General features: G+C 60.4%; 10 protein-coding genes across 10 annotated transcripts; 5 read left to right on the top strand and 5 right to left on the bottom strand.

Annotated features, from left to right (window-relative positions):
* Nucleotides 1–366: 366 nt before the first annotated feature.
* On the top strand, nt 367–10,255 carry SDRG_01647 (hypothetical protein; the record flags this gene model as incomplete). Its single annotated transcript, XM_008607181.1, has 23 exons — nt 367–420; nt 466–543; nt 592–702; nt 746–844; nt 892–987; nt 1,037–1,138; nt 1,191–1,289; nt 1,343–1,450; nt 1,495–1,701; nt 1,752–1,850; nt 1,897–1,998; nt 2,045–2,415; nt 2,466–2,610; nt 2,657–3,289; nt 3,336–3,482; nt 3,534–3,740; nt 3,785–5,863; nt 5,916–8,497; nt 8,552–8,735; nt 8,780–8,975; nt 9,026–9,402; nt 9,457–9,634; nt 9,685–10,255. 23 exons carry the CDS (start codon nt 367–369, stop codon nt 10,221–10,223), a joined length of 8,793 nt encoding a protein of 2,930 aa, XP_008605403.1. The 3' UTR covers nt 10,224–10,255.
* SDRG_01646 (hypothetical protein) lies at nt 10,113–11,638 on the bottom strand. Its single transcript, XM_008607180.1, has 4 exons — nt 11,258–11,638; nt 10,529–11,213; nt 10,379–10,486; nt 10,113–10,335 (listed from the first exon to the last, which is right to left on the bottom strand). The coding sequence occupies exons 1-4, from the start codon at nt 11,593–11,595 to the stop codon at nt 10,264–10,266; spliced, it is 1,203 nt and encodes a 400-aa protein (XP_008605402.1). The 5' UTR covers nt 11,596–11,638; the 3' UTR covers nt 10,113–10,263.
* Nucleotides 11,639–12,017: 379 nt separating this feature from the next.
* Nucleotides 12,018–13,263, top strand: SDRG_01645 (AGC/PKA protein kinase). The gene is made up of 3 exons (XM_008607179.1): nt 12,018–12,240; nt 12,287–12,349; nt 12,395–13,263. The coding sequence occupies exons 1-3, from the start codon at nt 12,109–12,111 to the stop codon at nt 13,196–13,198; spliced, it is 999 nt and encodes a 332-aa protein (XP_008605401.1). The 5' UTR covers nt 12,018–12,108; the 3' UTR covers nt 13,199–13,263.
* A 507-nt stretch (nt 13,264–13,770) lies between these two features.
* Nucleotides 13,771–16,298, top strand: SDRG_01644 (hypothetical protein; the record flags this gene model as incomplete). The annotated part of the gene is made up of 2 exons (XM_008607178.1): nt 13,771–14,283; nt 14,340–16,298. The coding sequence occupies 2 exons, from the start codon at nt 13,771–13,773 to the stop codon at nt 16,296–16,298; spliced, it is 2,472 nt and encodes an 823-aa protein (XP_008605400.1).
* A 15-nt stretch (nt 16,299–16,313) lies between these two features.
* SDRG_01643 (hypothetical protein) lies at nt 16,314–17,183 on the bottom strand. Its single transcript, XM_008607177.1, has 5 exons — nt 17,135–17,183; nt 16,908–17,081; nt 16,695–16,805; nt 16,590–16,646; nt 16,314–16,536 (listed from the first exon to the last, which is right to left on the bottom strand). Exons 2-5 carry the CDS (start codon nt 16,986–16,988, stop codon nt 16,378–16,380), a joined length of 408 nt encoding a protein of 135 aa, XP_008605399.1. The 5' UTR covers nt 16,989–17,081; nt 17,135–17,183; the 3' UTR covers nt 16,314–16,377.
* Nucleotides 17,184–17,327: 144 nt separating this feature from the next.
* Nucleotides 17,328–18,213, top strand: SDRG_01642 (hypothetical protein; the record flags this gene model as incomplete). Its single annotated transcript, XM_008607176.1, has 2 exons — nt 17,328–17,722; nt 17,766–18,213. The coding sequence occupies 2 exons, from the start codon at nt 17,328–17,330 to the stop codon at nt 18,211–18,213; spliced, it is 843 nt and encodes a 280-aa protein (XP_008605398.1).
* Nucleotides 18,214–18,220: 7 nt separating this feature from the next.
* On the bottom strand, nt 18,221–19,801 carry SDRG_01641 (hypothetical protein). Its single transcript, XM_008607175.1, has 4 exons — nt 19,560–19,801; nt 19,451–19,515; nt 19,062–19,405; nt 18,221–19,013 (listed from the first exon to the last, which is right to left on the bottom strand). Exons 1-4 carry the CDS (start codon nt 19,776–19,778, stop codon nt 18,241–18,243), a joined length of 1,401 nt encoding a protein of 466 aa, XP_008605397.1. The 5' UTR covers nt 19,779–19,801; the 3' UTR covers nt 18,221–18,240.
* A 346-nt stretch (nt 19,802–20,147) lies between these two features.
* Nucleotides 20,148–21,653, bottom strand: SDRG_01640 (creatine kinase). The gene is made up of 2 exons (XM_008607174.1): nt 21,577–21,653; nt 20,148–21,528 (listed from the first exon to the last, which is right to left on the bottom strand). Exons 1-2 carry the CDS (start codon nt 21,581–21,583, stop codon nt 20,222–20,224), a joined length of 1,314 nt encoding a protein of 437 aa, XP_008605396.1. The 5' UTR covers nt 21,584–21,653; the 3' UTR covers nt 20,148–20,221.
* Nucleotides 21,654–21,771: 118 nt separating this feature from the next.
* On the bottom strand, nt 21,772–23,894 carry SDRG_01639 (T-complex protein 1 subunit eta). The gene is made up of 3 exons (XM_008607173.1): nt 23,810–23,894; nt 23,030–23,657; nt 21,772–22,979 (listed from the first exon to the last, which is right to left on the bottom strand). The coding sequence occupies exons 1-3, from the start codon at nt 23,816–23,818 to the stop codon at nt 21,886–21,888; spliced, it is 1,731 nt and encodes a 576-aa protein (XP_008605395.1). The 5' UTR covers nt 23,819–23,894; the 3' UTR covers nt 21,772–21,885.
* Nucleotides 23,895–24,134: 240 nt separating this feature from the next.
* SDRG_01638 (creatine kinase) lies at nt 24,135–25,871 on the top strand. The gene is made up of 2 exons (XM_008607172.1): nt 24,135–24,387; nt 24,434–25,871. Exons 1-2 carry the CDS (start codon nt 24,381–24,383, stop codon nt 25,747–25,749), a joined length of 1,323 nt encoding a protein of 440 aa, XP_008605394.1. The 5' UTR covers nt 24,135–24,380; the 3' UTR covers nt 25,750–25,871.
* Nucleotides 25,872–26,047: the final 176 nt, after the last annotated feature.

Below are 26,047 nucleotides of genomic sequence, written 5' to 3'. Positions count from 1 at the left end.
GCCAGACTGTAAACTAGGATTACTCGCTCGAGACCGCAGGTGCCATCCGCCATGCAATGGCTGTACGTCGACCAATATCCTTGCGTGAGTGCTCCTAGAAACTCTTGCGCTCACGACGGCGTTGGGTGGGGGCCGATCGCTCGGTCCGTCGTCCATTGTGTGGGTCCCCATAATGCAGTGTATCATGGGCAGGGCCCACAAAAATGGACCGGATCATGGGTCGGGTCCCACTCGCTTTTGGGCATCAAGAGCGGCAGGAGCGTTATAAAATGCATTTTGCATCTTGATCTTTGTATGAAAATAATAAAAATGCGACCACGAGATGATATCCAACTCCTTCAAAGTACATTTCAGCGGCTTGCGGCGATGGACACTTCGCACCAGCGCAGGTCGCCGACGTCGCCGGCCAAGCAGCAGGACGTATGCACATCGCCAGCGATAAGATCTCAGATGCAGAATGCGTAGGCTCTTCTCGACGCCATTGCGCACGGCAAGACCAAGGCCGCGCTCTCCCTCGTGCACAAGCTGGCTGCCAGCGGCGACGTACGTCACTGCGCCACCCATCGACGTCTTATGCTGCGATGCTGTTAGCGCACGGTGGCCGACACGCTGGAGAAAGCGCTGCTGGAAGCTGCGAAGCAGGGCATGCTCGCGGTCGTCGAGGCGCTCGTGGCTGTCACCGATGTCAACACTGTCACAAAGGTAGTCGTCCTCTTTCGACTGCAATTTTAACGGCGATGGGTAGAGCCGCGAGAACGCACTGCATTTGGCGGCCGAGGAGGGCCACGCGGACGTGGTTGCCGAGCTGCTGACGACCAAGATCCGCGTCGACGCCAAAAACTCGGTAGGATATTGTGTGGCGACCTCGCATCCCACCTCTTCGGTGTCTAGTCGAACCAGACGCCCTTCTTACTCGCCGCGTCAGTGGGCCACGTCGATGTGCTCGATGTGCTCGTCGCCGCCTCCGACATCAATGCGGTCGACGACGTACGACCTCATTTCACAGACGATCGATGGACATGCCATGGCATTATAGGAAGGACGCAGTGCCCTCGGCGTCGCAGCGTTCCAGGGCAACGTTAACGTCGTCGGGTTCCTTCTCAGCTGCCTCGACATTGAAGTCGACCTCCAGGACCGGGTACGTCGATTCTCCTTGTCATCACGGAGCTGAACGCGCCATTTGTCGGCAGTTTGGCGCAACACCCCTCATGCTCGCCGTCTCGGAAGGCCATGACGAGATTGTGACGCAGCTTCTCGACGCCAACTGCGCACTCGACTTTATTGACGCGGTACGCGTCATTGACACTGCGAGCGCGTCACCATGCAAGGACGTGTTGGGTAGGAGCACCGGACGGCGCTCGTGTGCGCGCTCGACGACGAAGACAATGCGCACGTCGACCTCGCGACGCTCCTCATTGAGCGCGGCGCCGACATCAACCTCGCCAACCTCGTACGTCATTCCCCAAACCCTATTGTCGGCTCATGCGCCAGAAGACCGGGTACTCGGCCTTGCACTTGGCGATCCAACTCGGCGACTTGGGGCTGGTCCAGCTCCTCCTTGACCACGGGGCCAACATGGAGGCGACGACCGCGACCGAGTATGGCCGGGACACGCCCTTGACGCTCGCGCTCGAGCTCGAGCGCACCGAGATTGCGCAGCACCTGATTGAAGTCGGTGCGCTTGTCAACGTCTCCAACTCGGTACGTATCTCCAAGCATATCGGACCCATTCATTCAATGCTGCAATTTAGGAGGCCAAGACGCCACTGCACTTGGCCGTCGAGAAGCAGCACGCGAACGTTGTCGAGGCGCTCGTCGCCAAAGGCGCTGACCTCGAAGCGCGCAACCTCGTACGTCTTCCGACGCTATCAAATTGCGATCTTAGCGTCGGCGTAGTACGGCGCGACGCCGCTCATGGTCGCGGCGGTCGAGATGACGGACTTGGCGTTGACGCAGCTGCTCTTGCAGCACGGCGCGTCGATTGACGCGAGTAACACGGTATTCATTCTCTTAAGAAAGCCACATGCGATAGTGTCATGCGTAGAACAATGACACGCTCTTGTCACTCGCGGCCATGACGCAAGAGAAGGAGATTGCGCTGCTGCTGTACAAGACGTACTACCGCGCGCCGTCCGACATTCCGCTGCTCGTGCCCAGCACCGCGCCGCCGTCGACCGTCCACATTGGCGACCTAGTCTACTTTATGTTTGCGTCCGACGACGATTCGCACGTGCTCTCGAGCGACGGCTTTCTGCACTCGGATCTGCACGTCTCAGATGTGCATGACTGGCTCGACCACCTCTTCGTCGTGCACCCGCAGCTGTCGTACGACCACGTGAGCGTCGGCGCCTTCACCGAAACGTCGGTCTCCATGTCGAGCCTCACAAAGCCCGACCCGTACTCGGAAGAAGAGCGGTACGAAAATCCTCGCAGCCGAGTCTCGGTATCAACTTGATACATGCTAGTGAAAAAAAGCGCAATGCGACTCTACTGGTCGCGACGCGGACAACGACGACCGAGGTCCAGTACAACACGACGTACCAGCTGCTGCACGTCAAGTCGCAAAAGTACCTCCGCGTCAACCCCCTCGCGGCGCCCGGCACGGCCAACGTACGCCGTTGGATACCTACAATTCCATGTACGAATATGGGTGTAGGTCTCGCTCGATGCACAAGGGTCGTGCTACTCGTGGTTTCAGTTTATGCAGCTCGCGGTGCCGTCGACGGGCAAGGAGTTTGACGAGCCCGTGGCCACGTCGACGCCGATCTCGCTTGTGAGCGCCTGCCTCGGCGACCTCGTCGGCTCGAACCAGCGCGCCAAGCCCGTCGTGATCACGCCGCCCAAGCCATCTTTGCTGGCCATTGGCATGTACGCCCACCACGAAGCGTCCGCGGCGTTGCCCAAGGTGCTCCAAGAGCCGTGCCACCTGCTCCTCCAGGACCAAGCGGTAGCGTGTCTCGGCCAGCGCCTCGTGCCATTAGCGACGTCGCTCGAGACGGTGCTGCAGCCACACAAGTCGATGGACTCGGTGTTTGCGATCGAACTCCTCGTCGCCAACGACGAAGACTGGTACCAGCTCCGGCATGTTGGCACGCGCTACGTGCTCGGCATGCAGTGTCCGTGCGTCACACGCGACTACAGCATTCCCGCCGTGCTCCTCACCGAAGACACGGAGACAATGACGCTCGCGACGCTCAAACTGGACCTCGCATCCGACCTACGCGTGACGGTTCAGTCCACGTGCGCGCGCTGCGGCCATCTCTGGCATCTGATCGGGCACAAGGACAAGGTGCGTCTTTTGCGCATTGTGCCAGTCCATCATGGATACGGCGTAGCTGTACTGGAGCCCCGAGAAGGGCACCGAGGCCTTTCGCCTCGAGCCAATCCCGGTCGACGAGAGCCAAATGCTATACGAAGTGTACCACTGGCGCGAGAGCTTCCTCAAGCTCGCGCATGCTGCGCTGACGCAGGCGCCGCCGTCGGTACGTGTTGAATGCATGCCATTGTAGTCGATAAATTATTGCATATGGTAGCGCCTCCACCACATCATGGCCCACGTGACGACGACGACGATGCAGATCGTCGAGCTCATGGACAAGCAGTTTGAAGAAGACGAAGAAAACGCGCGCTTGCGAGCGTATAAGACGGTGTGCATCGACATGGACATTCTCGATGCTATCTTTATGGCGGCTGCGTGCTTGGACTACATTCCGGCCAGCGACGACCTGACTGCGATGCTCGTACGTTCGACTTCTTCTTGCTTGGAGTGTGAGGCGTTTGGTAGGTCCCGTTTTGGAAAGCGCTGCGGTGCCTCATTGTGGGCAATGCGGCCAGCGAGGCGTACTTGCTCATGGAGTTTGACGCATCGCATGGCAAGATCAAGATCATCAACGCGCTCTCGAGCCGCGCGTCGGTCGGCAATGTCGACTGCACGGCCATCATCGCGACTCTCATCGCCAAGAACCCGAATTCGCTCGAGCTGTTTCTCGACCAAAGCAACGTGCACGGCAAAGCGTCGGCGTTCGCGGCCGACTATGCGCGCGACCCGATCCGCACGATGCAGCTGCTCATCGCGATGAGCTCGACCGACCGCGACGCGCTGAGCTTCCTCACGGCGGCCAAGTTGGAGGACCATGAAACTAAGGTAGCGACACTTCTGCTCCAGCACGTGTGGGCGCATCACTGCATCGAGACGAGTATCGACGAGACAACGTCCGATGTCGCCGTGTCGTGGTCGACGACGTCGCAGGTCGATTTGCTCTTGCAGCCGGACGAGCTCGGTCTCTTGCCAGAAGCCCACGTCGAAGACGGCGTCGCCCGCGTGCCGCTCCAAGTGCTCAGCCGCGCGATCCAGCCGCACCTCAAGACGTTCTGGGCCGACAGCTTTACCAAGCGCGCGCAGAAATGGTGCGTCTTGTTCCTCCACCAGCTCAAGCTCGTGTCAGTGCTCGTCAAGACCAACGTGACGTGCCAAAAGCTCTTTCAAAAGAAATTCTCGCTCCCGCTCTTGCTGCGCGTGATCGAGTCGCCGGCGATGCAAGGCCTGCCGTACTCGATGCGCGGGCTCTTTCTCCAGCTCTTCCAGTACCTCTACTTGGCACCCCCGACGACCGCGAGCCAGGACATTCGCCTCACAACGTGGTTCCTCAACCTCGACAGCCGCGCGTCGCTCGGGTTCATGGACGACGACAACGCGTACGTCTCGTCCGTCGCGCAAGAGTCGGTGAAAGCGCTCATTGCCGACACGCTCAACCGCCCAAAAGCGCCCAACAACTACTTTGCGTTTGTGTACCACGTGCTCGATCTCCTCGACCTCGTGCTCGACCTCGGATGGTACACGGCGATCCCGAGCTTCATGTGCGGCCGGCTGCTCAAGACGCTCTTTGCGGCGGGCATGAGCTGGGAGCTGCTCACGCCGGTCGTGTACCCGGACGTGCACTCGGACATGGACCCGTTCGACCTCCTCGGCGCGACGTCGCTTTCGATGGGCGTCAACAAGGTCGTCTTGTGCCAGCGCCGGCTCCTCGCGGTCATTGCCAAGTTTACGCAGCTCTTTGTGCTCCGCAGCATCGAGTACACTATGGACTATATGCCCGAAGCCTCGGATGTCATGGTGCAGTACCTCTCGATGCTCGCGTGTCACTCGGACCGGCTCCTCGCCGAGGCAGCGATGCGCAACGTGGCGCAGATTCTGCCGGCATACAACTTTGCGTGGATGCGCACGGATTACGTCATCTGCATGAAGCTCAAGCGCGTGAACGCCGACTACGAGAAGCTCCGCGAAGTGCTCAAAGACGCCAACACCATTTTGGACGCGCGCGCGCACGAGATTCGCTTCACCTTGTCCAAAGAAGACGCGAAAAAGTCGTTCCACAAGGCGAGCGGGAAGCGCAAGGACATTCTGAGCGCGCTCTCGCCGGTATTGCAAGCGTGCCGGCTCAGCGACAAGTGGGGCAAGGACGCGTCGCTTGTCGACTTGCTCTTGCTCGCGCACGTACCCAAGCGGATTCTGTCCTACTTGACGACGTCGTTGCTCAAGCACGCGTTCACCGTGCCCGACTACGAGACGCTCAACGTCGAGCAAAACTACTTTTGCCCCAACCAAGCGTTCTACCCGTACCGTCAGTTCAAGGAGCAGTGTGTCCGCGACCGCATCAAGTTTGCCAAGTCGCTTCTGCAGGTGCTCAAGGCCATGCTCCGCCACCCGCAAGCGCTTCTGGATGACACCAAGATGGAGCTCCTCTCGATCCTCGGGCGCCTCGTGCAGGCGAATGCGACGTTTGTCGAGAGCGTCGGCCACATTGTGCTCGAGATGCTCCATGGCACGACGCCATATATGCCAGTCGACTCGCGCTTTACAACGGTACCTTGCCTTTATGGTCCAAGTGGTGCCATATTGACATGTGGACTTATAGCTCTTTCAAATCCTGCTCGAACATCTGCAGACGAGCGAAATGGCCGGCCGCGTCGTGCTCCGGCTCGTCAACATTGCACCCCGCGCCGAGTGGAAGCACGACATCAACCTCTACCTCTTCCACTCGGATCTCGACATCAAGCAGACGTTGGCGCTCGTGGACGCGGACGAGCCCGAGACGCTGGCGTCACCGTCGTCCCGTCCCGTGAGCAGCGGGCCGATGCCGGAAGCCAAGCTCTCGATCTACTGCAACTTGCTCGAGCTGCTCGCGATGGTCGCGGACGGCAAGACGCACGAGAGCATGTTTGGCCACCTCGAGAGCAAGAGCATCTTTTCGCTGCAGTGGCTCCTCGAGCTCTTTTTACAGAAGCGGTCGACGCTCCAGCTCAAGCGCGTGTCGCTGCTGCTCATGGCGTGCCTCTACTTTGAGAGCACGGTCGGCGTCGTGCAGCTGCCGGCGTCGTCCTTGCCGTCGCTCGAGCTCGTCTTCCAGCGCTGCCACAGCTTGCTCCGCGACCTCTCGCCCAAGAACGAGCTCATCGTGCTCGAAGGTATTTTGCCCTGGCTCCGCGGCTGGTACACGCTTGTCGAGACGCGCAAGCAGCCGCTCGTGCTCGACTTTCACGGCGCGTCGATCACGCCGCTCTTAACGGCCATCCACGACCTCCTCGAGACGCTCATCAAGGACCACGCGCGGTTCACGTGCGTGCACACGACGGTCACGCTGGAAGAAATGGTGGCGCGTCTCCAGCGGCCGGAGCTGTGCCCGCACATGGCCGCGCTCGTCTGGGCCCAGCGCCGCGTCGCACGCGATTTGCAAAAGGCCGGGCTCGAGAAGAGCGCCGGCTTGTGCCAAGGCCACTTTCGCGAGTTTGTGCGGCAGACCGTCGTCGAGTGCATGGCGCCGATTCTCAAGGAGCAGCTGCCGCTTCTCGAGCCGTCGGTGGTCCACGCCCACGGCCAGATCGCCCACTTTGTCTCGAACGAAGACGAGGTCGCGCACGTCGTGCACGTGGCCGAGTTCTTGCTCCGTTGCGAGCCCAAGGCGGTGGCGCCAACGACCCACGACCTCCTCGCGATCGTGCTCTCCAAGCAGGACTGGAACGTCAAGCCCAAGGCGCACAAGACGCCGACGACGCTCACGAGCGGCAACGTCGAAGGGCTCCTCTCCGGCCCGCGCAAGTGGCTCTCGACCCGTACCTTCCACGGCGAAAAGTACCGGTCGATCGACATTGCGCGCCAGCCGTCGTCCGGACACTCGCTGGCGCCCATTGTGCTGGACCTCGACCAAGTCGCGACCTCGTGGAAGCAGACGCTGACGAGCATGGTGGACGCGACCGCGCTCCTCCAGGCGCTCGCACAGCTTGTGCTGCAGGAGACGCCGTCGTGGACGCTGGCGCTCGGCTTCCTCGTGCACGCACTGCGGGCCAAGCGTATGAAAGCCACATCCGACGACGAGCCGGACGAGAAGGTGCTATTGCAAGCCGCCGCGATCTGGCGCAAGACGCTCGCGGTCGCCGTCAAGGTCGACGTGGCCAAGGTCGTCCTCACGTGCATCCAGCGGGCGATGCGGGACGCCACCAACCCCGTGCTGAGTGCAATGACGCTGCAGCTGCTCGCCGAGTTCCTCGCGGATGGGTACGACGCGGCGCAGGACGCACTGTACGCGTCACTGGACGCGAGCTCGCCCGAGCAGCAGCTACTGGTCGCCACCTTCCTCATGCAGCACGTCGAAGCGCAGACGCACGCCGTGGCCGCCCACACGCACCACGACGTGGTCCTCGACGGTGCGATTTCAGCGCTCACGCTGCTCCAACTGCTTTGCGAGAACCACCACCACGACTGGCAAGCGCTCATGCGCTCGACGACGATTCGACCGCCACAGAGTTTTCTCGACAGCGCGATCGAGCTTCTCAGTGCGATTTGCAGCCGCGGGCTTCGGTTTGAACCCACGGACATGAAGGTGCTCTCCAAGGTGTTTGCGTTCCTGAGCGAGGCGTGCCAAGGGCCGTGCTTGGAGAACCAAGCGATTCTGACCGAGAGCATCGTGCCCAAGTGGTGTGCGCTGCTCGTGCTCGACACGCGCGACGTGCCGGCCGCGGACCGCGTCGCCGCCGCCAAGTTGCGCAAAAACGCGAGCGAAGTGCTTCTGGCGATGACCGAGTGCCGCAGCGACGCCGTCGTGCACATTCCGCTCTCGCGCTTGCTGCCGCCCGACGACATTGCATCAGTCCTCTCGCACAACCGCCAGCTGCTCAAGACATCGGACACGCGGTTGGGCCATGCAGTCTTTGAAGCGTCCATCGAGTTTCTCCGCGTCGCGTATGCGCTGTTGGCGTGCAATGACGTGGCACTCGCAGCGTTCGCCAAGCAGTGGAAGGACCTCGAGAACAGCGACGTCGACTTTTTCGCGGGCCAAACGATCTCGATTCAGATCGTGCGCGGCGACGCCAACGTGGCCGTCTACTTTCCCAAGCCGCCGGAAGCCAAGTACCTCCAGCGTCCGGAGCAGAAGCGGCTTCTGGACGCGATGGAGATGGGCACAGAAAACGCTCTCTCGGTCTTTACGTCCAAGGCAGCGCGGTACGTCCCGTTTGTATCAATGTATCAATGTGATTTATGTGATCATTGTGCTAGGACGATCGACGAGGAGCTCAAGACGCGGCACGCGCTCGCCGACTCGCGCTTGTACGCGTGGATGGCCGGCCACAGCCTCGCGCTCCGTCGGTGGATGTTCATTTTGTGTCTCTTCCTCAACTTTATCATGGTGCTCGGCATGGAGATGGACGAGGCGACGCTGCTGCCCTCGATGGAAGCCAACGTACGAGCTCGTATCTCGAGGCCACGTTGTATGACGTATTATAGGTGCAAGCGGTGTTTTACGCGTTTGGCGTGATTTTCGCGCTCATTTGCACGTCGCTGTGGATCTTCCACATTGCGACCAGCATGTCGTTCCACATGGCCAAGCAGCAAATCGAGCCAATGAAGCTGTACATGCTGCAGTGGGCCGACGTCAAGCAGCGCGTTGTGACGGCGATTTTGGACCTGCTGTTTGTCTTTGGTACGGGCGGCATTAACATAGTGGCATTCGCTCACGAGGATGCTGCGTAGCGGTGCTCGCGGGCGTCTTTATCGTCATCATCCTCGTCTTTGGCACGGACGACGTCGTGACGCAGATCAACGCCGTGCTCGCGCTCCTCTTCTTCATCTACTCGTGCTTCCGGTGCCTCCGCCGCATTGCCGGCACCTTGCACTTTATGTACATTGTCGAAGACCACGCGATCAACAAGAAGCTCGGGTGCGCCCGGCTGCTATTCTGGTACAACGTCGTATTCGACACGCTGGTCTCGGACGTGGTCGTTATCTTCACCATCTACACGCTCTGCGCGTACATTGGGCTTGCGCGCTCGTGTCTCTCGTATGGGTACCTCTTTTATGGTGTCCCGCTGCTCGACCTCCTCGGCACGAATGCCCGTCTCGCCAACATTGTACGATATATAATCCTCGAGAGATTGTCTCATATAACTCATGGTTATGTGTAGCTCAAGGCCGTCACGTTCAACTTGGCGCCGCTGGGCATGACGATGGCATTTGGCGCGATCGTCATCTACGTCTTCTCGCTCATCGGGTTCTTCTTCTTCCAAGCGGAAATGATGGAAGGCGACGCGAACGCGCAGTGCTCGTCGATGATGCAGTGCTTCTTTGTCTACATGCACTACGGTACGAGCGTGCTACTAGCTCGACTCGGCTTCACTAGGTTGCTTGGGTAGGGTTGCTGAGTGGCGGCGGCATTGGCGACTACATGACGGGGTCGATCGACCACCCGCTCGACTACACGGAGCCGGTCAAGTTCTTCTTCCGCGTCGTTTACGACCTCTTCTTCTTCATCATCGTGCTGCTTTTCCTCATGAACGTCATCATGGGTATCATCATCGATGCGTTCGGCGCGCTGCGTGAGGCGGCCGAAGAGAAGGACCGGACGGCCATGAACTCGTGTCTCGTGTGCAACACGTCCAAGGACGACATTGAGTACGCGGGCATTCGCCTTGGCCTCCGCGACAACTTTGCGCGCCACACGAACGAAGAGCACAACCTGTGGCACTACTTCTTCTTCATCATGTACCTCAAGGGCAAGCCGACGACCGACATGAACGGCACCGAGTCGTTCGTGTACCAGAAGGTCCAGGCCAAAGAGATGTCGTGGATCCCCAAGAACCGCGATGTCGCCAACGACTCGGACATTGAGCAGCTCAAGGACCAAGTGCGTGAGCTCACGGAACTCATTACGTCCAAGCTTCGGGATCTTTAAGCCCCTTGCATATGCATGTTTCCACTGTCATCCACGTTTGCTACAGGGCACGGTACATTGCATGTAGCGCTTGCCCGTCGGCGAGCGGCAGTGGCCCCAGTGGCGCCCGCGCCTAGTCGACACGGAGCAAAATCCCTCAGCGGCGTTGGGTGTACCTTGAGCGCCGCGTTCTCGCGCAACAAGGCCAGGAGTAGCGCATTGGCCGTCTCGAGACGCTCGGTGTACATCGCCTTGGCCAGCGTATGCATATCGTCCATGTCCTCCTAGCATTGGTGTATAAGGCATGAAGGCCATCGCGGCGGTACCGTCATCGCCGTGCGCGTGAGGTGGCTCAACAGCAACCGCTTTTTCTCCAAGTCGGTTGCCAGCAGCCGCGTGTTCTCCTCTGAGAACCGAAGGCGCTCGGTCAAGAGCGCGTTTGCCTGTAAAAGGCCCTCGATGCGCAGCGCAAACTCCGAGACGACGTCTGCTGCGCTATCGATGGGCTCGGCCACGTGAATGCACTTGACAGCCAGTGGCGTCGAGATGACTACCGGCGACGGCGGCTGGCGGGCCCGCTCTTCTGCGAGCGACTTGCGCAGCTCCTTGATGATGTGGTGCATCCGCTTTCGCGCCAGCTCGTGCTCGAGCGCAATCGTGGCGGCGTCACTGCGCAGTTGCTCGTTGGCGGCTTCGACGCCTTCGAAATGCACCACCTGGCGTTGCCACGCATCGCGCTCCGCTGTCGCCTGCGAGAGCTCTCGTCGCACGTCGTCGTGCGCTGCTTGGAGCTGGACCCATTGTTCACGCTGCGCTTCATACGCTGTCACTTGACCTTCGAGTAGAACGACGCGCTCTGTGGCCGACGTGAGGAGCGTTCGTTGCTCGTCCGCCTCCTCTTTCGTGCTCTTGTGCTCGTTTTGTAGCGCCGTGTATTTGTCGCTGATGTTTTTGAGCATCTGCTTGAGGTGCTTGGCGGCCGACTCGTGCCGGTCCAGCTGCTGCCGTAGCCTACGCTAGCATGAGCGCCCACCGCGCGACAAGAAGCTGCGTACGTGGACAGCTCGGCCGCGCTTTGCACGCGTGCAGTGGTAAACTCGGCCGCGGATGCTTTTAACTGGCCGACTTGGCTTGTCAACGTCAAGATCTGCTCCATGTACACGCGGTCCTTGATGTCCGGTCCATTCGACGCTGGCATATACATCGCCATCTCGGTCTTGGGCTGCTCGAGACGCGTCGGCTCGGCCATCTCGGGCGTCGCCTGCACGTCGAGTGCATCGAAGAGGACATCGTCGTCCATCGCCGCGTATCCTCGATCTTCGAACTTCGGTAGGCGAAACCTTCCAAAAAAAGAATTGAATTTCGAAAGCCAAAGCCGCCAGCTTAACGCCATCGCAAGTCACTCCATTACCAGCTCACACTGTCGTCCGGCGACTACCGTCTCCGTCTTCTTCGCCTCGTGGTCAGCGCCAAAGCCGCCGCAGGTCCAGCGACCTCTGCGCGATCAAAACGGTATCTTGAGCTTCGATTTTCCGGATACCGGATCCAAGCATGCGATCTTACAGCGGCGCGTGCCATAAAGGGGTACGTACCGCCGTACTCCACGTGTGCATAGACAGGCTGCTTGTCAATGCCCGAGCTCTCGTCGGCAAATGCATGTGGTTGGGACGGATAGGCCTCCTTGTACATTCGTATCGTAGCGGCAACCAACGCAGTGGATGATGAGATGCACCCCTTTTTGACGCGCGTACCCCTTTTTGGCGTCGTGACGCGTCGTTTGGCGCGCGGCTAATCTTCGATCCTTTTTTTCTGCCGTTTTTGTCAGCGACCCTTGGCTCCCGACGCTGTCGGGTCCGAAACCAGTTTTCGTATCGGCCGAGGTCGACGAGAAGCAGGCCGCTGGCTCATGGCGACGCCCGAAGGAACGACGACCAAGCCCAGCAACAAGCTCCCGGGCCCGCTCGACATTGCCCACTTTGAGTTCGGCGTGACCTTGGGCACCGGGTCGTTTGGCCGCGTGCGCTTTGCGACGCACAAGGTACCGCGCATGGCATGGCGCACGCCAAGACGATTTCGCCGCGTAGGCCACGGGCTCCTTCTGGGCCATCAAGATCCTCAAGAAGGCCGAGATCATCCGGCTGCAGCAAGTACATACAGACGGCGTCTCTTCGCGTCCTCATTGTGCTATGTAGGTCGAGCACATGATCTCGGAAAAGACAATCCTCATGTGCTTGGACCATCCGTTCATTGTGAACCTCGCGGGCACGTTCCAGGACGCCAAGTGCTTGTACATGGTGCTCGAGTACGTCATTGGCGGCGAGTTCTTTACGCACCTTCGGAAAGCCGGGCGCTTTGACTTCAACACGACCAAGTTTTACGCGACGCAGGTCGTGTCGATCTTCGAGTACCTCCACAGCCAGGACTTTATCTACCGCGACCTCAAGCCCGAGAACCTCCTTCTGGACCAAGAAGGCTTTATCAAGATTACGGATTTCGGCTTTGCCAAGCGCGTGGCGTTCAAGACGTACACGCTGTGCGGGACGCCCGAGTACATTGCGCCCGAAGTGCTCCTCAACAAGGGCCACGGCAAGGGCGTCGACTGGTGGACGATGGGCATCCTCATCTACGAGATGCTCGCGGGCCAGCCGCCGTTCTGCGACGACGATCCCATGGGCATCTACCAGCAGATTCTGTCCGGCAAGATCAACTTTCCGCGGTACTTTGACCGGAACGCCAAGGCGCTCATCAAGCGTCTCTTGACGGCCGACCTCACCAAGCGCTACGGGTGCCTCAAGAACGGCGTCGAGGACATCAAGAAGCACAAGTTCTTCTCGGGCGTCGACTGGGACGCGATGCTGGCAAGGAAAGGCACCGCGCCCATCATCCCCAAGGTCGTGACGCCCAACGACACGTCCAACTTTGACCCGTACCCGGACTCGAACGAAGAGGCGCCAGTGCCCGTCTACAACGGCAAAGACCCGTTCGCCGAGTTTTAGTCGACCTCCTCTGTACCATTCTCGCTCTACTAAGGCCATCAATATACATGTATATAGTGCGCAAGCGCGAGCCTTCAACAGAAAGGCCAAGCTACTACATCTTGGCACATGCTATTACCCAGTGCATCCCAAGGACGTCCACGCCATCCTTCGGGATCTGCCAAGACGCGGCCGATTCATCCTCGCTCGATGTCCCTGTGCTGGTGACACACCGGCGTAGTATCGGCTCACATTGCCCTTTGACGTTGCACTTGTGGCTGTGGTCAAGTACCTGCACCTGCCACCTCTTCCTGCCTTGTCTTTGCGTCCGGTCGGTTCGACGCACGATGTGAGAGCCGGCTGCTGTCGCTGGTTTGTCGTGGCGTATCTAAAGGCGGGGTAGGGCAGCGCATGTTACAACCTCTCACAACGCATACATTGCACATTTGGATGTCGCTGGCGTGCGTGTTGGCTGCCACGTCATCTGCTTCAAACCTCTTAGAACTGATAGCTTGGTCGGGCGGCGCCACATGGCATCAGAGTCATTTTGCAATCTGCGGTCCAAGCAGCAGCAAGCTAGTACAGAAACCAAGATGGCGGAGCAAGCGTTTGTCGGTGTGGGTCAGCGCCCGGGCCTTGTGGCGTGGCGCATCGAGAAGCTCGTGCCGGTGCCCGTGAAGAAGGACCTGCACAAGCTCCACTCGGGCGACAGCTACATCTTCCTCCAGACGCTCCAGAAGGGCTCGGCGCTCGCGTGGAACATTCACTTTTGGCTCGGCAAGGACACGTCGCAGGACGAGAGCGGCGTCGCGGCCTACAAGACGGTCGAGCTCGACGAAGCGCTCGGCGGCGGCCCGATCCAGTACCGCGAATGCCAAGGCCACGAGAGCGACCTCTTCCTCTCGTACTTCAAGGCGACCGGCATCGAGTACCTTGCCGGCGGCGTTGAGAGCGGCTTCAAGACCGTCGTGCGCGACCAGTACGACACCAAGCTCTTCCAGGTCAAGGGCAAGCGCACGGTGCGCGTCAACGAAGTGCCTGTCAAGGCCGCGTCGCTGACGACCGACGACGTCTACGTCCTCGACATGGGCCTCCAGATCTTTGTCGTACGTCGACGATACACTGCTCTTCTCATCGTGACAGCGTCTCATGCATCTCGTAGTTCAACGGCCCGACGGCCAACCGCCAAGAGAAGGCCAAGGCGCTTGACTTTGTGCGCCAGCTCAACAATAATGAGCGCGGCGGCCGCGGCTCTATCACGTTCCTCGACGACGAGCCCAAGAACGCGACGTTCTGGAAGACGCTTGGCGGCTTTATCAACGTCACGAAGGAAGGCCCGAGCGACGAGGCGGCCGAGAAGGCGCAGCGCAACGCGATCAAGCTCATTCAGCTCAGCGATGCGTCGTCCAACTTGAAGACGACCGATGTGACGCCGGCCGACGGCATCCTCACCAAGGCGCTCTTGAGCTCGGACGATGTCTTTATTGTCGACGGCGGCAACGCGCTCCACGTCTGGATCGGGAAGGGCGCGTCGGCGGACGAGCGCAAGAACGGCATGATCTACGCGACTAAGTACCTTGCGCAGACCAAGCGCGCGGCGCACACGCCCATCTCGCGCGTCGCCGACGGTGCCGAAGGCGCCGCGTTCAAGACGCTCTTCCGCGCGTGGGACCCGCCGCGCACGATCGCGTTTGGCGCGGTCGAGGCCAAGGCGCTTGTGTCGCCGGCCCACGCCGGCGTCAACGCGGCAAGCTTGTACGCGGTCTCGGCGACCGAAGACGACGACATGTTTGCGGGTCAGAGTGGCTCGAGCGTCGTCAAGGTGTGGCGCATTGAGGACATGGAGAAGGTCGAGGTGGCGCCCGAGACATACGGCCAGTTTTACGGCGGCGACAGCTACGTCGTGCTGCAGACGTTTACGCCAACGAACGGCAAGCCCGCGCACGTCATCTACTACTGGCAGGGCCGCATGTCGTCGCAGGACGAGAAGGCGGCGTCCGCGCTCTGGGCGCAGCGCCTCGACGACGAGATGGGCGGGTCGCCCGTCCAGGTGCGCGTGACGCAGGGCAAGGAGCCCGCGCACTTCCGCCGCCTCTTCCTCGGCAAGCTCATTGTGCACAGCGGTGGCAAGGCCTCGGGCTTCAAGAACCGCGACGACGAAGACTCGTACGACACGGACGGCGTCTCGCTCTACCACGTCAAGGGCTCGACGGAGCTCAACACGTTTGCGACGCAGGTCGAGGAGGTCGCATCGAGCCTCAACTCGGGCGACTGCTACGTGCTCGTGACGCCGCGTGTCGTGTACGAGTGGCAAGGCCGCAGCTCCAACGCGGAGGAGCAGTCGGTCGCGAGCAGCATTGCGTCCATCCTGCGCCTCAACCGCAGCATCTCGGTTGTGCCGGAAGGCAGCGAAGACGGTTCTTTCTGGGGCTTCCTCGGTGGCGAGGGCCCGTACCCGTCCGAGAAGGTCGGCATCGAAGCGCAGCACGAGCCGCGCCTCTTCCACTGCACCAACATGACGGGCTTCTTTGACGCGACCGAGGTCGTCGCGTTCGCGCAGGACGACCTCAACATTGACGACGTCTTCCTCCTCGACGTGTACACGGCGCTCTTCCTCTGGATCGGCGACGGCGCCAACGAGGCCGAGAAGCGCGGCGCGGCCAAGATGGCGCAGGACTACCTCGGCGCGGCCAAGAGCGACGGCCGCGGCGACGACACGCCCATCATCACGGTCGCGTCCGGGAAGGAGCCCGCGATCTTTACGTGCCACTTTGCCGGCTGGGACGCGAGCTTCTTTGAGCAGCCTGCGTTCGTCGACCCGTATGAGGCCAAGCTCCAGAAGATGCGTGCGGAGAAGGCCAAGGCCGAGGGTACGCACGAAGCCGCGCCGGCTATCGGCAAGGTCGTGCCGCCGGCCGCGCCGATGATCGTGGCCGCGCCGGGCCAGACGTTTTCGTACGAGCAGCTGCTTTCGGGCGTCGAGGGCATCGACATTGCGCTCAAGGAGAACTATCTGAGCGCCGGGGACTTTGACAAGGTGTTTGGGATGACGGTCGCCGAGTTCCACGCGATGCCCAAGTGGAAGCAGCAGGCCAAGAAGAAGGACGTCAAGCTCTTCTAATCCTCTCGTCACGGGCGACTAAGAACCACTTTTATGAAGTACAAACTCGACGTTGTAGACGATCGTGTTGGGACTAGCATTAGTACTTGCCCGTCATGAGGAGGTACATGAGCACAAAGACGACGACAACAAACGTAATGAGCATGCACATGTGCTTGGGCCCACCCTGCTCCATCATCGTCCCGAGCTTCTTGAGCGTCCCGCCCATGAGCGACTCGGTGTTGCTAAACGCGCGGTCCTATGTCCCGCGTTTGATCGGAATCGTCCACCATGATGGCCAAAGAAGCGTACCATGTCGCCGAGGAATCGGTTGTCTTCGGTCACTTGGTTGTTGATCGTACGCGTCAACTACCGACCATGGGAGCATGAGTACGTCGAGGATGAGAGGGCGCGTACGTCCTTGAGCGTGCCAATCTGAATAGATAATTGATCGATTTTCTCGTCGTTCTGGTCTTCCATGAGCCGCTGCGTCTGCTCGGCCGTCGCGCTGTTGGACGTTGGCGTGTTCTACGCCCATGCTGAGCCCTCGGATCTTGGCGATGGAGCTGTGGATGGCCTCTGCGCAGGCGCCGCCAGAGGCCATCGCCATACACAAGCGAGAGAACGCACCGAGAGGCGGTTGTACAGGGCCGCGCGGTCGGCCGCGCTTCGGTTCGCCATCTTGGTCCCGAACCCGGATCGACTGTGCATTCGCGTTGGTGGAAATCAAAAACTGCACACCGAAAGGGCCAGAATTATAGCCAATCGGCGCGAGCCAGCAAAGGCCACGCTCGTGCGCATCGACTAAACAAACCCATCGACTAACTCGATCATGCCTTGTTCCAGTAGGTCCTCACTTGCGCGACACGACTCGCGCGCGCCAGCGCGGCTGCTGCCTGTGAGGTGCTCATCCATCTTGCAATGGCGCGCTACCGGTTGCAGGAAACGGTCCTCGACTGCCGTTGGAGCACTCCTGCGACTAAGCGACTAAACGAGATACTTTGTGCCAAGTGGCATCGACTAAACAGCGACAATTGATCCGTCGGCGCCATGTGCTGGTGCGGCTGCCTCAAGGGGATGCCCAAGGTCATGCGGCTCTTCCTCCCGTGCGCGATTGGGCTCCTCATACTCTGGCTCTACACGTGCTTTGTCTTCAACCCGCGGGGGCTAGCCCGCGTCCCGCTGCTGCACGCGCTCGTGTACCAGCTCTGCGTCCTCCTGCTTGGCGCGTCGCTCGGCCGCACGATGACCGCGCCCGTCTTTGCCAGAGAGAGCCCGCTCCTGCAGCAAAGCGATACCGCACTGGGCGTCGTCGAGCTCAAGTACAATGGCGAGAAGCGGTTTTGCCGCAAGTGCGACCTGCCCAAGCCTGACCGCACGCACCACTGCAGCTCGTGCAACGCGTGCATTGCCAAGATGGACCACCACTGCGTCTTCCTCAACAAGTACGTGCCTCCCTATTATGGCCATGCATGCTCATGGCACTAGGTGCATTGGCCTTGAGAACTACAAGTTCTTCGTGCTCTTCCTCTTTTGGAGTGCTGTCTCGTGCCTCTTGGAGGCCAGTCTCTTGTACACGTACTCGGTCCCGAGTGCGCTGGACGAGCTCAGCAGCGACTTCCTTCTCGGGCAGCTCACGCTCACGTCGGCGCACTGCCAGATCGTGCTCGTTGGCTTTGTCAGCGTCTGCGTCGGCATTGCGCTCACGTGCTTTGGCTTGATGCATCTCTACCTCGCAGCGAGCAACATGACGACGCTCGAGTACTGCGAAAAGCGCGACGAGGTCGGCTACGTCAACTACTACTACGTCGGCGTTCTTGGCAATTTGCGCCAAGTGTTTGGGCCGCTGCATATCGCGCTTCTGCCGCTGCACCCGCCGCACATGGCCGCGCTGCGCCTGGCGTTTCCGTCGACAAAGCTCCAAAAGACCGACTAAGGTGTCGTTTGATAATGATACGATTTCTTATTGCGAAAGCAGACTCTCGAATAAATAGGCCAGCGACGCTTCTTCCTTCTCGAGGTGCGCTTGCTGTAGCACAGGCAGCGCCGCCCGTGGCCGGTGGTCCACGACGCCCGGCGCGACTTCCATGTCGTCGTAGCGCGTCGCATAGTACTGCAATAGCGGCGGTGGCGCCTTCTCCTCCAACTCGGCACTGGCATTGTTGTTGGTCGTAGTCGCAGCAGTCGAGTGGGGGTGGACTGGTACACCGTCGTCGCTGTGGTCCGACCCGGACCGGTCCGGCTCGGGCTGCTCGTCGTCGTCGCTCAGCACAAAGTCGCTCCGATGGTGATGGGCTTCATTGCCGTTATCATCGTCGTCGTCGTCGTTGAGGTCCTGCGGTTCGTTGGAGGCAAAGCACGAGACGCGGCCGCGGCGCTGGCGAGTCTCGGCGCGCTCGAGTCGCTCCAAGGCCGTGAGGTGGTCCGTCGTCGTCTCCGCTGGCGTCGGGTTAAAGTACGTGATGGACGCGCGCCGCTTGTCTTTCCGAAGCACGCCGGCGTCGTCCATGAATGTCTGAAAGACCGAGTCGGAGAGGAACTGCGAGAAGCCGCGCACGAGAAGATCGCGCTCCTTGGACGACCCGACTTGGAGGATGGTGCGCAGAGGCAGCGCCGCCAGATGCGGCAGCGTGCCGTAGATGATGAGCGACCGGCGGTAGCTAATGTGCCGCAAGAGCCGCGATGGCACATGCAGGTTCTCGCCCTTCTTGACGGCAACGACGCGATCAATGTGATCTACCATGCACATGATGTTCGCATCCAAACCACAAGATGGAGACGCACGGATAAAGAGCCGCGGGGCCTTCTTCACGGACGGTGTCCACGTCAAGTAGCACGCGTCGCCGTCGACAACGAGGCGCATGGTTATGTTCTTGAGGTTGCCGCGCGCCGAGACCTTGGCGGCCGAGAAACCGCCAAGCAAAATATCGCGAAAGCGGCCGAGCATCGCGGCTTCTTCGGCGCGGACGCGCTCGAGCTGCGCTTGCTCGCGGAGCCGATGGACGAGCGTATACACGGTGTTGCGCCAGCGCCGCCGGTACATGACGCGGCGCATGAAGGTTTGCATGCGTCGCACGGCCGCGTCGGCCACGAGGACGGGGACGCTTTGCTGGTGCTGGCACGAAAAGCTACACAAGCAAGCATGTGGCAGTGCACCAAGACGACAGCCGTACTGGATGTCGCTGTGGGTGCCAGGGACGAACGAGGCGTGGCGCTGGGACCGTTTGCGCCGCTCCGTCTACGCAGCAGCATGAGGCGATGCACGGAAGCGGAGGCGAGGACCTCGGACTCGGGCAGCGCGCCGCAGAGCCGCTTGGCGTAGGTGTATAGCGTTTCGCGGTTCCACTCGGCATTGGGCGCGTCGTAGTCCTCGATGAAGAGCGGCGCCTTGTTCGTCTCGAGGAGGGTGACAGGGTCAGGCGGTGGCCCTTCTGTCGCCTCGTCCTGCGGTGGCGGCTCACCCTGTAGCCGACGCCGTACTTGGCTCACGCTCTGTCCCATGCGATCTGTATCACCAACACCGTGGTCGTCGAAACCGCGCCCAGTTACGACCCTTCCCCATACGATCCGGTTGAGGTCTACTCCCTCGAGATGGCTGCCGAGTGTCGTCCAACCTCATGCGTATGAGTGGGAACCACAGCGCCCCGATTACGAGGCTGATCACGTCGCATTCGCCGAGGTCGCGACCACGAGAGAGACGCCCGCGAGAACGTCGTAGTCTTCGAGTTGGTGCTTCATGGGCGCTGCAGTTGCGTGCGTGGGCCATGTTACCTAGCCGAAGACGCACCCGCGTGTCGATTCCAGAGTCACCCGATAGTCCATCACCGTTCTCGCAGCCGCTATCCCGCTCATGCAGCAACTCGGTGCGCATTCGTACGACCAAGAGACATCTCTGGTTATGGACATCTACGGGTGGTCTTTCGACGGATAGACGCATCGGTCGCTTAATGACCGCCTTTGGTGACCTTGACGCCCAGCGCCGCCACCTTCTTCTCGATCGAGAGTCCCTTCTTGAGGTCTTCCTCGAGATCGATGAGCTTCCAGATGCCGTCGATCATGGTCTGCACGAGCTCGACCTCGGAGTAGCCGATGCGCGCCTTGTTGGAGACGTCGTAGACGCCGCCAGGACCCGGCGGCGAGTGCTCGCCCTTGGCGCCGCGCGCCTGAAGACCGAGCGCATCGCAGAGCGCGTAGAACTGGTCCGAGTTCTCCGAGAGCTTGGGGAACTTGATCATGACGCTGGCGCGGAGACCCGTGCCGAGGTTGGACGGACACGTGCACACAAACCCGAGGTGGTCGTCGTACATGTACTCGCGGCCCTCGGCCTTGACGACTTTCTCGACGTCGGCGACGCCGCGGCAGAAGCGCTCAAAGACGTTCTTGACGTTGCCCGTGTTCTCCATCGAGATGACGCGCATGTGGTCTTCCTCGTTGACCCAGACAAGGAACGTCTTTTGGTCGTTGTGGAAGATGCCACGTCCATCGGGCCAGTCGCGCGCCGCCCCGGCGTTCGTGAGGAGTGTGCCACCGCCGGGCTTTTGGAAGAGAAAGTGGTCGTCGATGAGCTGCTGCTCTTCGTTCTTGGTCATCTTGCTCAGCGGATAGTACTTGCCACGGAGGTCGCCAATGAGGTTGCCGAGCGCCTTGGAGAGCACGCGCTCCACTTCACGGCGCTCGCCGCGGGACGTGCCCGGCGGGAGGGCGAGGCCGCGGACGCTGCGACCCGCGCGGATGCGCGTCGACTCGACGTACGACGACGGGATGTCGCCGTTCTTGATCTTGGTGTAGTCCATGTCCGAGTGGTGCTTGTCCGTGGGCTTGTAGCCGTGCCAGCCTTCGATGACGAGGTCCATGAGCTCCTTGAAGGTCACGAACGACTCTTCGTCGCCAGCGACAATGCCGACGCCAAGGTGCGGCGTGTCGATGCCGGTCTGGATCGCTTGGTCGAGCGTGTAGCCCGACGCTGTCGCGCGACCTGCGAGCTTGTGGTAGATCTCGGGCGTGAGGTTCTTGGCCATGAGCGACCGGTGCTTGGGCGACAAGACCGGGTAGTTGTTGTACTTGGGCTTGGCATCCTCGGGCGACTTGAGGCCGAGGTCCTGTTCAATGGAGCGAAGGCGGAGGGCAATTTCCTGGAGCGCCGAGTGCGTCGAAGCACTCTCAGTCGCGGGGCGATGGAGGCCGCCGGCGATGCCGAGCGTGAAGGCGCCGACGCCGGCGACGACGTGGGCGTTGCTGCGAAGGGCCTTAGCTACCATAAGAAGAGCGCTAAGATCTCATTGCTGACGCGGCGACGTACCAAACATGTTGGGGTCGGAGAGCTAAACTGCGAATGTGAGATCTTGTGGTCGAGGCGAAGGCGATCTTCCAGCAGCCCCAACGATGCGGATTGGTCCAAAATGTAGCGGAAAGCATCGTTTCCTCCAATCATCGTGGCGCTGGCTACTGAAAGTCTTCGTGGCAAAGTATCCAGCGAAGCGTCGCGGGCGAATCTTGGGGGTCTCCGACAGCCCGCGCGCTTACTGAGCAACAAGAGCAATCTGTGCTGAAGTCATTTTCTGTGTTAAAAATGATGGAGTAACCTACATACTATCCAAATACGAGACGTCTATGCGCCGCCCTTGCCGCGGAAGGCGCGGACGCCCTTGCCCAAGCCGCCGCGACCGTTCATGCCCATGCCACGCATACCCTGGCCACCCATGGCTGCGCTCATGGGCGCACCGCCGGGGCCGCCGGGACCGCCCTGGGGCTGCTCCGACTTGGGGTTCCGGACCGTCTCGTCGACCGAGAGGATCAAGCACGCAGCCTCCGTGGCGGCAGCGACCGAGTTGATCTTGTTGGCCGCGGGTTCCCAGACATGGGACGCGTATGTGTCGCAGATGCCGCCAGTGTTGATGTCGACGCCGAACCACTTGCCCGTTTCGGGTTCCTTGAAGTGCTTCTGGCGCAGGCGGTTCAAAATGTCGGTCGAGTCGTGGCCGGCGTTGTCCGCGAGCTGGCGCGGGATGATTTCAAAGGCCTTGGCAAAGGCGTTGATCAAGAGCTGCGCCTTGCCTTCGACCGTGCGGGCGTACTCGCGCAAGTGACGCGACATTTCCATTTCGATGGCGCCGCCACCAGCAACGACCGTCGACGACGAGACCGTGCGCTTGACGACCATGAGCGCATCGTGGACGGACCGGTGGGCTTCCTCGATGAACTGCTCGGCGCCGCCGCGCAAGACAACCGTCGCAGTCTTGGACTTGGGGCACTCGGTGAAGAGGTTGTAGCGCTCGTTGCCGACCTGCTTCTCCTCAAAGATGCCGCAGCTACCCAAAACGTTGGGCGTCATGTCCTGGACGCTCGTCTGGATGACACCGCCCGTCGCGCGCATCGTACGCTCCATGTCGTCCTGCGCAACACGGCCGGCGCAGAACAAGCCGCGGTCGGCAAAGTACTGCGTGGCCAAGTCACCAATGGGGAGCTTGGACAAGATGATCTGGGCGCCCGACTTGACGCACTTGTCGAGCTTGTCGTAAATGATGTTCCACTCGGCATCGACGATCGACTGGTACTGCGACGGGTCGTCGAGGCGGACCTCGGCGTTCTCCTTCTCCGACTTGAGCTCCAACTCGACGTTGAGAAGCAGGATCTTGGGGTTCTTGAAGTACTTGGGCATCTGCTCAAAGCCGGCGTACGAGAACGTCTTCTTGAAGGCCACACCTGCGATTCATCCTTATGAGTCGATGCAATCGCAGTTTATAGAGGCGTACCGCGAACCATAAACGAGTCCGTGACAGAGCCACCGGGAACCTTCTTGATACCGACCATCGTGATGTCCATGTCAGTGTCGAGGCTCAAGATCGAGTCGACGACCATGGGCGCGAAGAAGCCCTTCTGCGAGCTAATGAGCTTCGAGTTGAGCGCCGTGCCGGCAACACGCTCCAGCATCTGACGGTAGCCGACAGAGTCCGTCTCCGAGACGCGAACCTGGATATCGCGAATCTTCTGGACAGCCAACTGGCAGGCCTTGCGGTAGCTCTTGATGATCGTCTGCGGGTGCATGTTTTCCTCAATGAACGGCTTGGCCTGCTTGAGGAACTCGCCGCCGAGCAAGACGACCGACGTCGTACCATCACCGACTTCAGCATCCTGCGAGAGCGAGATGTCGACCAAGGTCTTGGCCGCCGGGTGCACAATGTCCAAGAGGCCCATGATGGTGGCGCCATCGTTCGAGATTGTCGTCTTCGTGCCCTTGTGGATGAGCTTGTCCATGCCGCGGGGGCCCAGCGTCGTGCGGACGCTCTCCATCACGGCTTGGCACGCGTTGATGTTGCTAATGAGCTGCGACTTGCCCTGGCTCGTGTCGGTCCCTTCCTTGAGGAGGATAATTTGCGGTTGCTATGCGAAGGATGGTGCATGAGCTTCGATCGTCGATCCAGGAAGCATGTGCATGCGGTTAGCCCATCCTCGCATCTCCATGGAGCCAAGAAGGGGAGGTTCCATGGAGGCGCGGGCAGACTGCGCAAGCTTCCTCGGCGGCAGCGACTTACCATCATCATGGTTGCTCTTGTCTCGACGGGCCTCCAAGCAAATGAAGTGTTTTGAGTGGACAAGTTGTGGAAATCAGCGATTTTGCGAATTTATAAAAATACACGACATGTCTTTTTATTTTTGTCTCCCATAATATATGACTTGAATTTAGTAAGATGATCTTTGTATTTTTTTCAAATCACTGAGCCATTTCGCGTTTTTATTAAACTTCATTTCAAAATGACCGACGAGCGAGCCCCCCGGCAGCATCGCATGCAGCTCTGTGATTGGCTAAAATTCAGGAATTTCGACGGCGCCAAATCTACGTTTTGGATCTTGCTGCACCGTCGATGCAGCCAAGTGTCGAGATGCACCAGAAAACCACGTTGCTTTCTGCAATTCACCGCTTTGTTTTCTGCAATTTACCGACAATTGAATTGCAATCTAGTTCAGCGTACTAGTATACTTGTTTGTGACCAGATCCAATCGTCCAGACGTTGCCGTATCCTCTTTTGGCGCCAACCAACCGCCACATCGAACAATAGAAGCCCTGCGCTGGCCGTCGCCAGTTTTCCATTTGCGCTACAAACCATGTTCGGTACCTTCCACGTGCCATCACGTATCGCCCTAACCATGGGATGTAGCCAAAGCTCTGCGTAGCAACGCCCACGTCGTCGCCAGTGTCGGCGCCTTCACGCTCGGCATCGCCGGCGGCCTGCACCGCCCGGCTACTGCCAACGCCCCAGCGGCGCCAATCACGCTTGAAGAAATCGCCGCACGCCTTCGCGCCATCGAGCACGATCTTGGATTGAAGCCTGTGGAGGCCAAGTCGGAGAAGCCCAAGTACAACAACTACCCGGTCTTGTCGCCCAAGCACCGGTCGCTCATGGCCAAGAACCTCACGCCCGAGATCTACCACAAGCTCGCAGGTCGCGCGACAGCGTCGGGCTACACGCTCGACCAAGCGATCCAGACCGGCATCGACACGCCGCACCTTGGCGTCGGCATTGTCGCTGGCGACGAAGAGTCGTTCGTGACCTTCAAGGAGCTCATGGACCTCGTCATCGAAGGCTGGCACGGCTACAAGCCCACGGACAAGCACCACTCGGACATGGACTACACCAAGATCAAGAACGGCGACATCCCGTCGTCGTACGTCGAGTCGACGCGCATCCGCGCGGGTCGCAGCGTCCGCGGCCTCGCCCTCCCGCCGGGCACGTCCCGCGGCGAGCGCCGTGAAGTGGAGCGCGTGCTCTCCAAGGCGCTCGGCAACCTCATTGGCGACCTCCGTGGCAAGTACTATCCGCTGAGCAAGATGACCAAGAACGAAGAGCAGCAGCTCATCGACGACCACTTTCTCTTCCAAAAGCCGGGCGGTGGCACACTCCTCACGAACGCCGGGGCGGCGCGCGACTGGCCCGATGGACGTGGCATCTTCCACAACGACCAAAAGACGTTCCTTGTCTGGGTCAACGAGGAAGACCACATGCGCGTCATCTCGATGGAGAACACGGGCAACGTCAAGAACGTCTTTGAGCGCTTCTGCCGCGGCGTCGCCGACGTTGAGAAGGTCGTCAAGGCCGAGGGCCGCGAGTACATGTACGACGACCACCTCGGGTTTGTGTGCACGTGTCCGTCCAACCTCGGCACGGGTCTCCGCGCCAGCGTCATGATCAAGTTCCCCAAGCTCTCGGAGAACTCGGACCAGTTCTACGCGCTCTGCGATGCGCTCGGTCTTCAGGCGCGCGGCGCCAAGGGCGAGCACTCGCCGCCGGGTCCTGGCGGCGTCTACGACGTCTCCAACAAGGCGCGCATCGGCTACTCCGAGGTCGAGCTCGTGCAGACCATGATCGACGGCATCTGGAAGCTCATCGATCTCGAGGAAGACCTCAAGAAGGGACTCTCGATCGAGAAGAAGGTGGCGGCGCTGGGCGTCAAGGTCACCAAAGGCGGTCATTAAGCGACCGATGCGTCTATCCGTCGTAAGACCACCCGTAGATGTCCATAACCAGAGATGTCTCTTGGTCGTACCAATGCGCACCGAGTTGCTGCATGAGCGGGATAGCGGCTGCGAGAACGGTGATGGGCTATCGGGTGACTCTGGAATCGACACGCGGGTGGGTCTTCGGCTATACCAAATAAGTAAGTCGCAGCGCCTCAGCAGCAATGCAAACCGTTGACTGTTCTGCCACGTGGCAGTTGGTGGGCTCACTATAACGACCGAAAGGCGCCGCGTCGGATTGCCTGTGAGTTGTGCG

The sequence above is a fragment of the Saprolegnia diclina genome, assembly GCF_000281045.1.
Source record: "Saprolegnia diclina VS20 unplaced genomic scaffold supercont1.3, whole genome shotgun sequence".
Lineage (NCBI taxonomy): Eukaryota > Oomycota > Saprolegniomycetes > Saprolegniales > Saprolegniaceae > Saprolegnia > Saprolegnia diclina.
The sequence above is the reverse complement of the archived record's forward strand: the minus strand, read 5'-3'. Positions and strand labels throughout refer to the sequence as shown.

Bases quoted from the DNA above. Each gene is read 5' to 3' on its own strand.
- SDRG_01646 (XM_008607180.1), bottom strand. From the start codon at position 11,595: ATGGCGTTAAGCTGGCGGCTTTGGCTTTCGAAATTCAATTCTTTTTTT. The intron at 11,214-11,257 runs GTACGCAGCTTC...ATGCTAGCGTAG, and splicing joins AGCGCGGCCGAGCTGTCCAC to GCTACGGCAGCAGCTGGACC. The intron at 10,487-10,528 runs GTACCGCCGCGA...CACCAATGCTAG, and splicing joins TCACGCGCACGGCGATGACG to GAGGACATGGACGATATGCA.
- SDRG_01645 (XM_008607179.1), top strand. From the start codon at position 12,109: ATGGCGACGCCCGAAGGAACGACGACCAAGCCCAGCAACAAGCTCCCG. The intron at 12,241-12,286 runs GTACCGCGCATG...TTCGCCGCGTAG, and splicing joins TGCGCTTTGCGACGCACAAG to GCCACGGGCTCCTTCTGGGC. The intron at 12,350-12,394 runs GTACATACAGAC...TGTGCTATGTAG, and splicing joins AGATCATCCGGCTGCAGCAA to GTCGAGCACATGATCTCGGA.
- SDRG_01643 (XM_008607177.1), bottom strand. From the start codon at position 16,988: ATGCACAGTCGATCCGGGTTCGGGACCAAGATGGCGAACCGAAGCGCG. The intron at 16,806-16,907 runs GTGCGTTCTCTC...GCATGGGCGTAG, and splicing joins CCCTGTACAACCGCCTCTCG to AACACGCCAACGTCCAACAG. The intron at 16,537-16,589 runs GTACGCTTCTTT...CGCGGGACATAG, and splicing joins ACCGATTCCTCGGCGACATG to GACCGCGCGTTTAGCAACAC.
- SDRG_01641 (XM_008607175.1), bottom strand. From the start codon at position 19,778: ATGGGACAGAGCGTGAGCCAAGTACGGCGTCGGCTACAGGGTGAGCCG. The intron at 19,406-19,450 runs GTACGGCTGTCG...TTGCTTGTGTAG, and splicing joins GGCACCCACAGCGACATCCA to CTTTTCGTGCCAGCACCAGC. The intron at 19,014-19,061 runs GTGCGTCTCCAT...TGTGCATGGTAG, and splicing joins GGCCCCGCGGCTCTTTATCC to ATCACATTGATCGCGTCGTT.
- SDRG_01639 (XM_008607173.1), bottom strand. The intron at 22,980-23,029 runs GTACGCCTCTAT...GATGAATCGCAG, and splicing joins GGACTCGTTTATGGTTCGCG to GTGTGGCCTTCAAGAAGACG.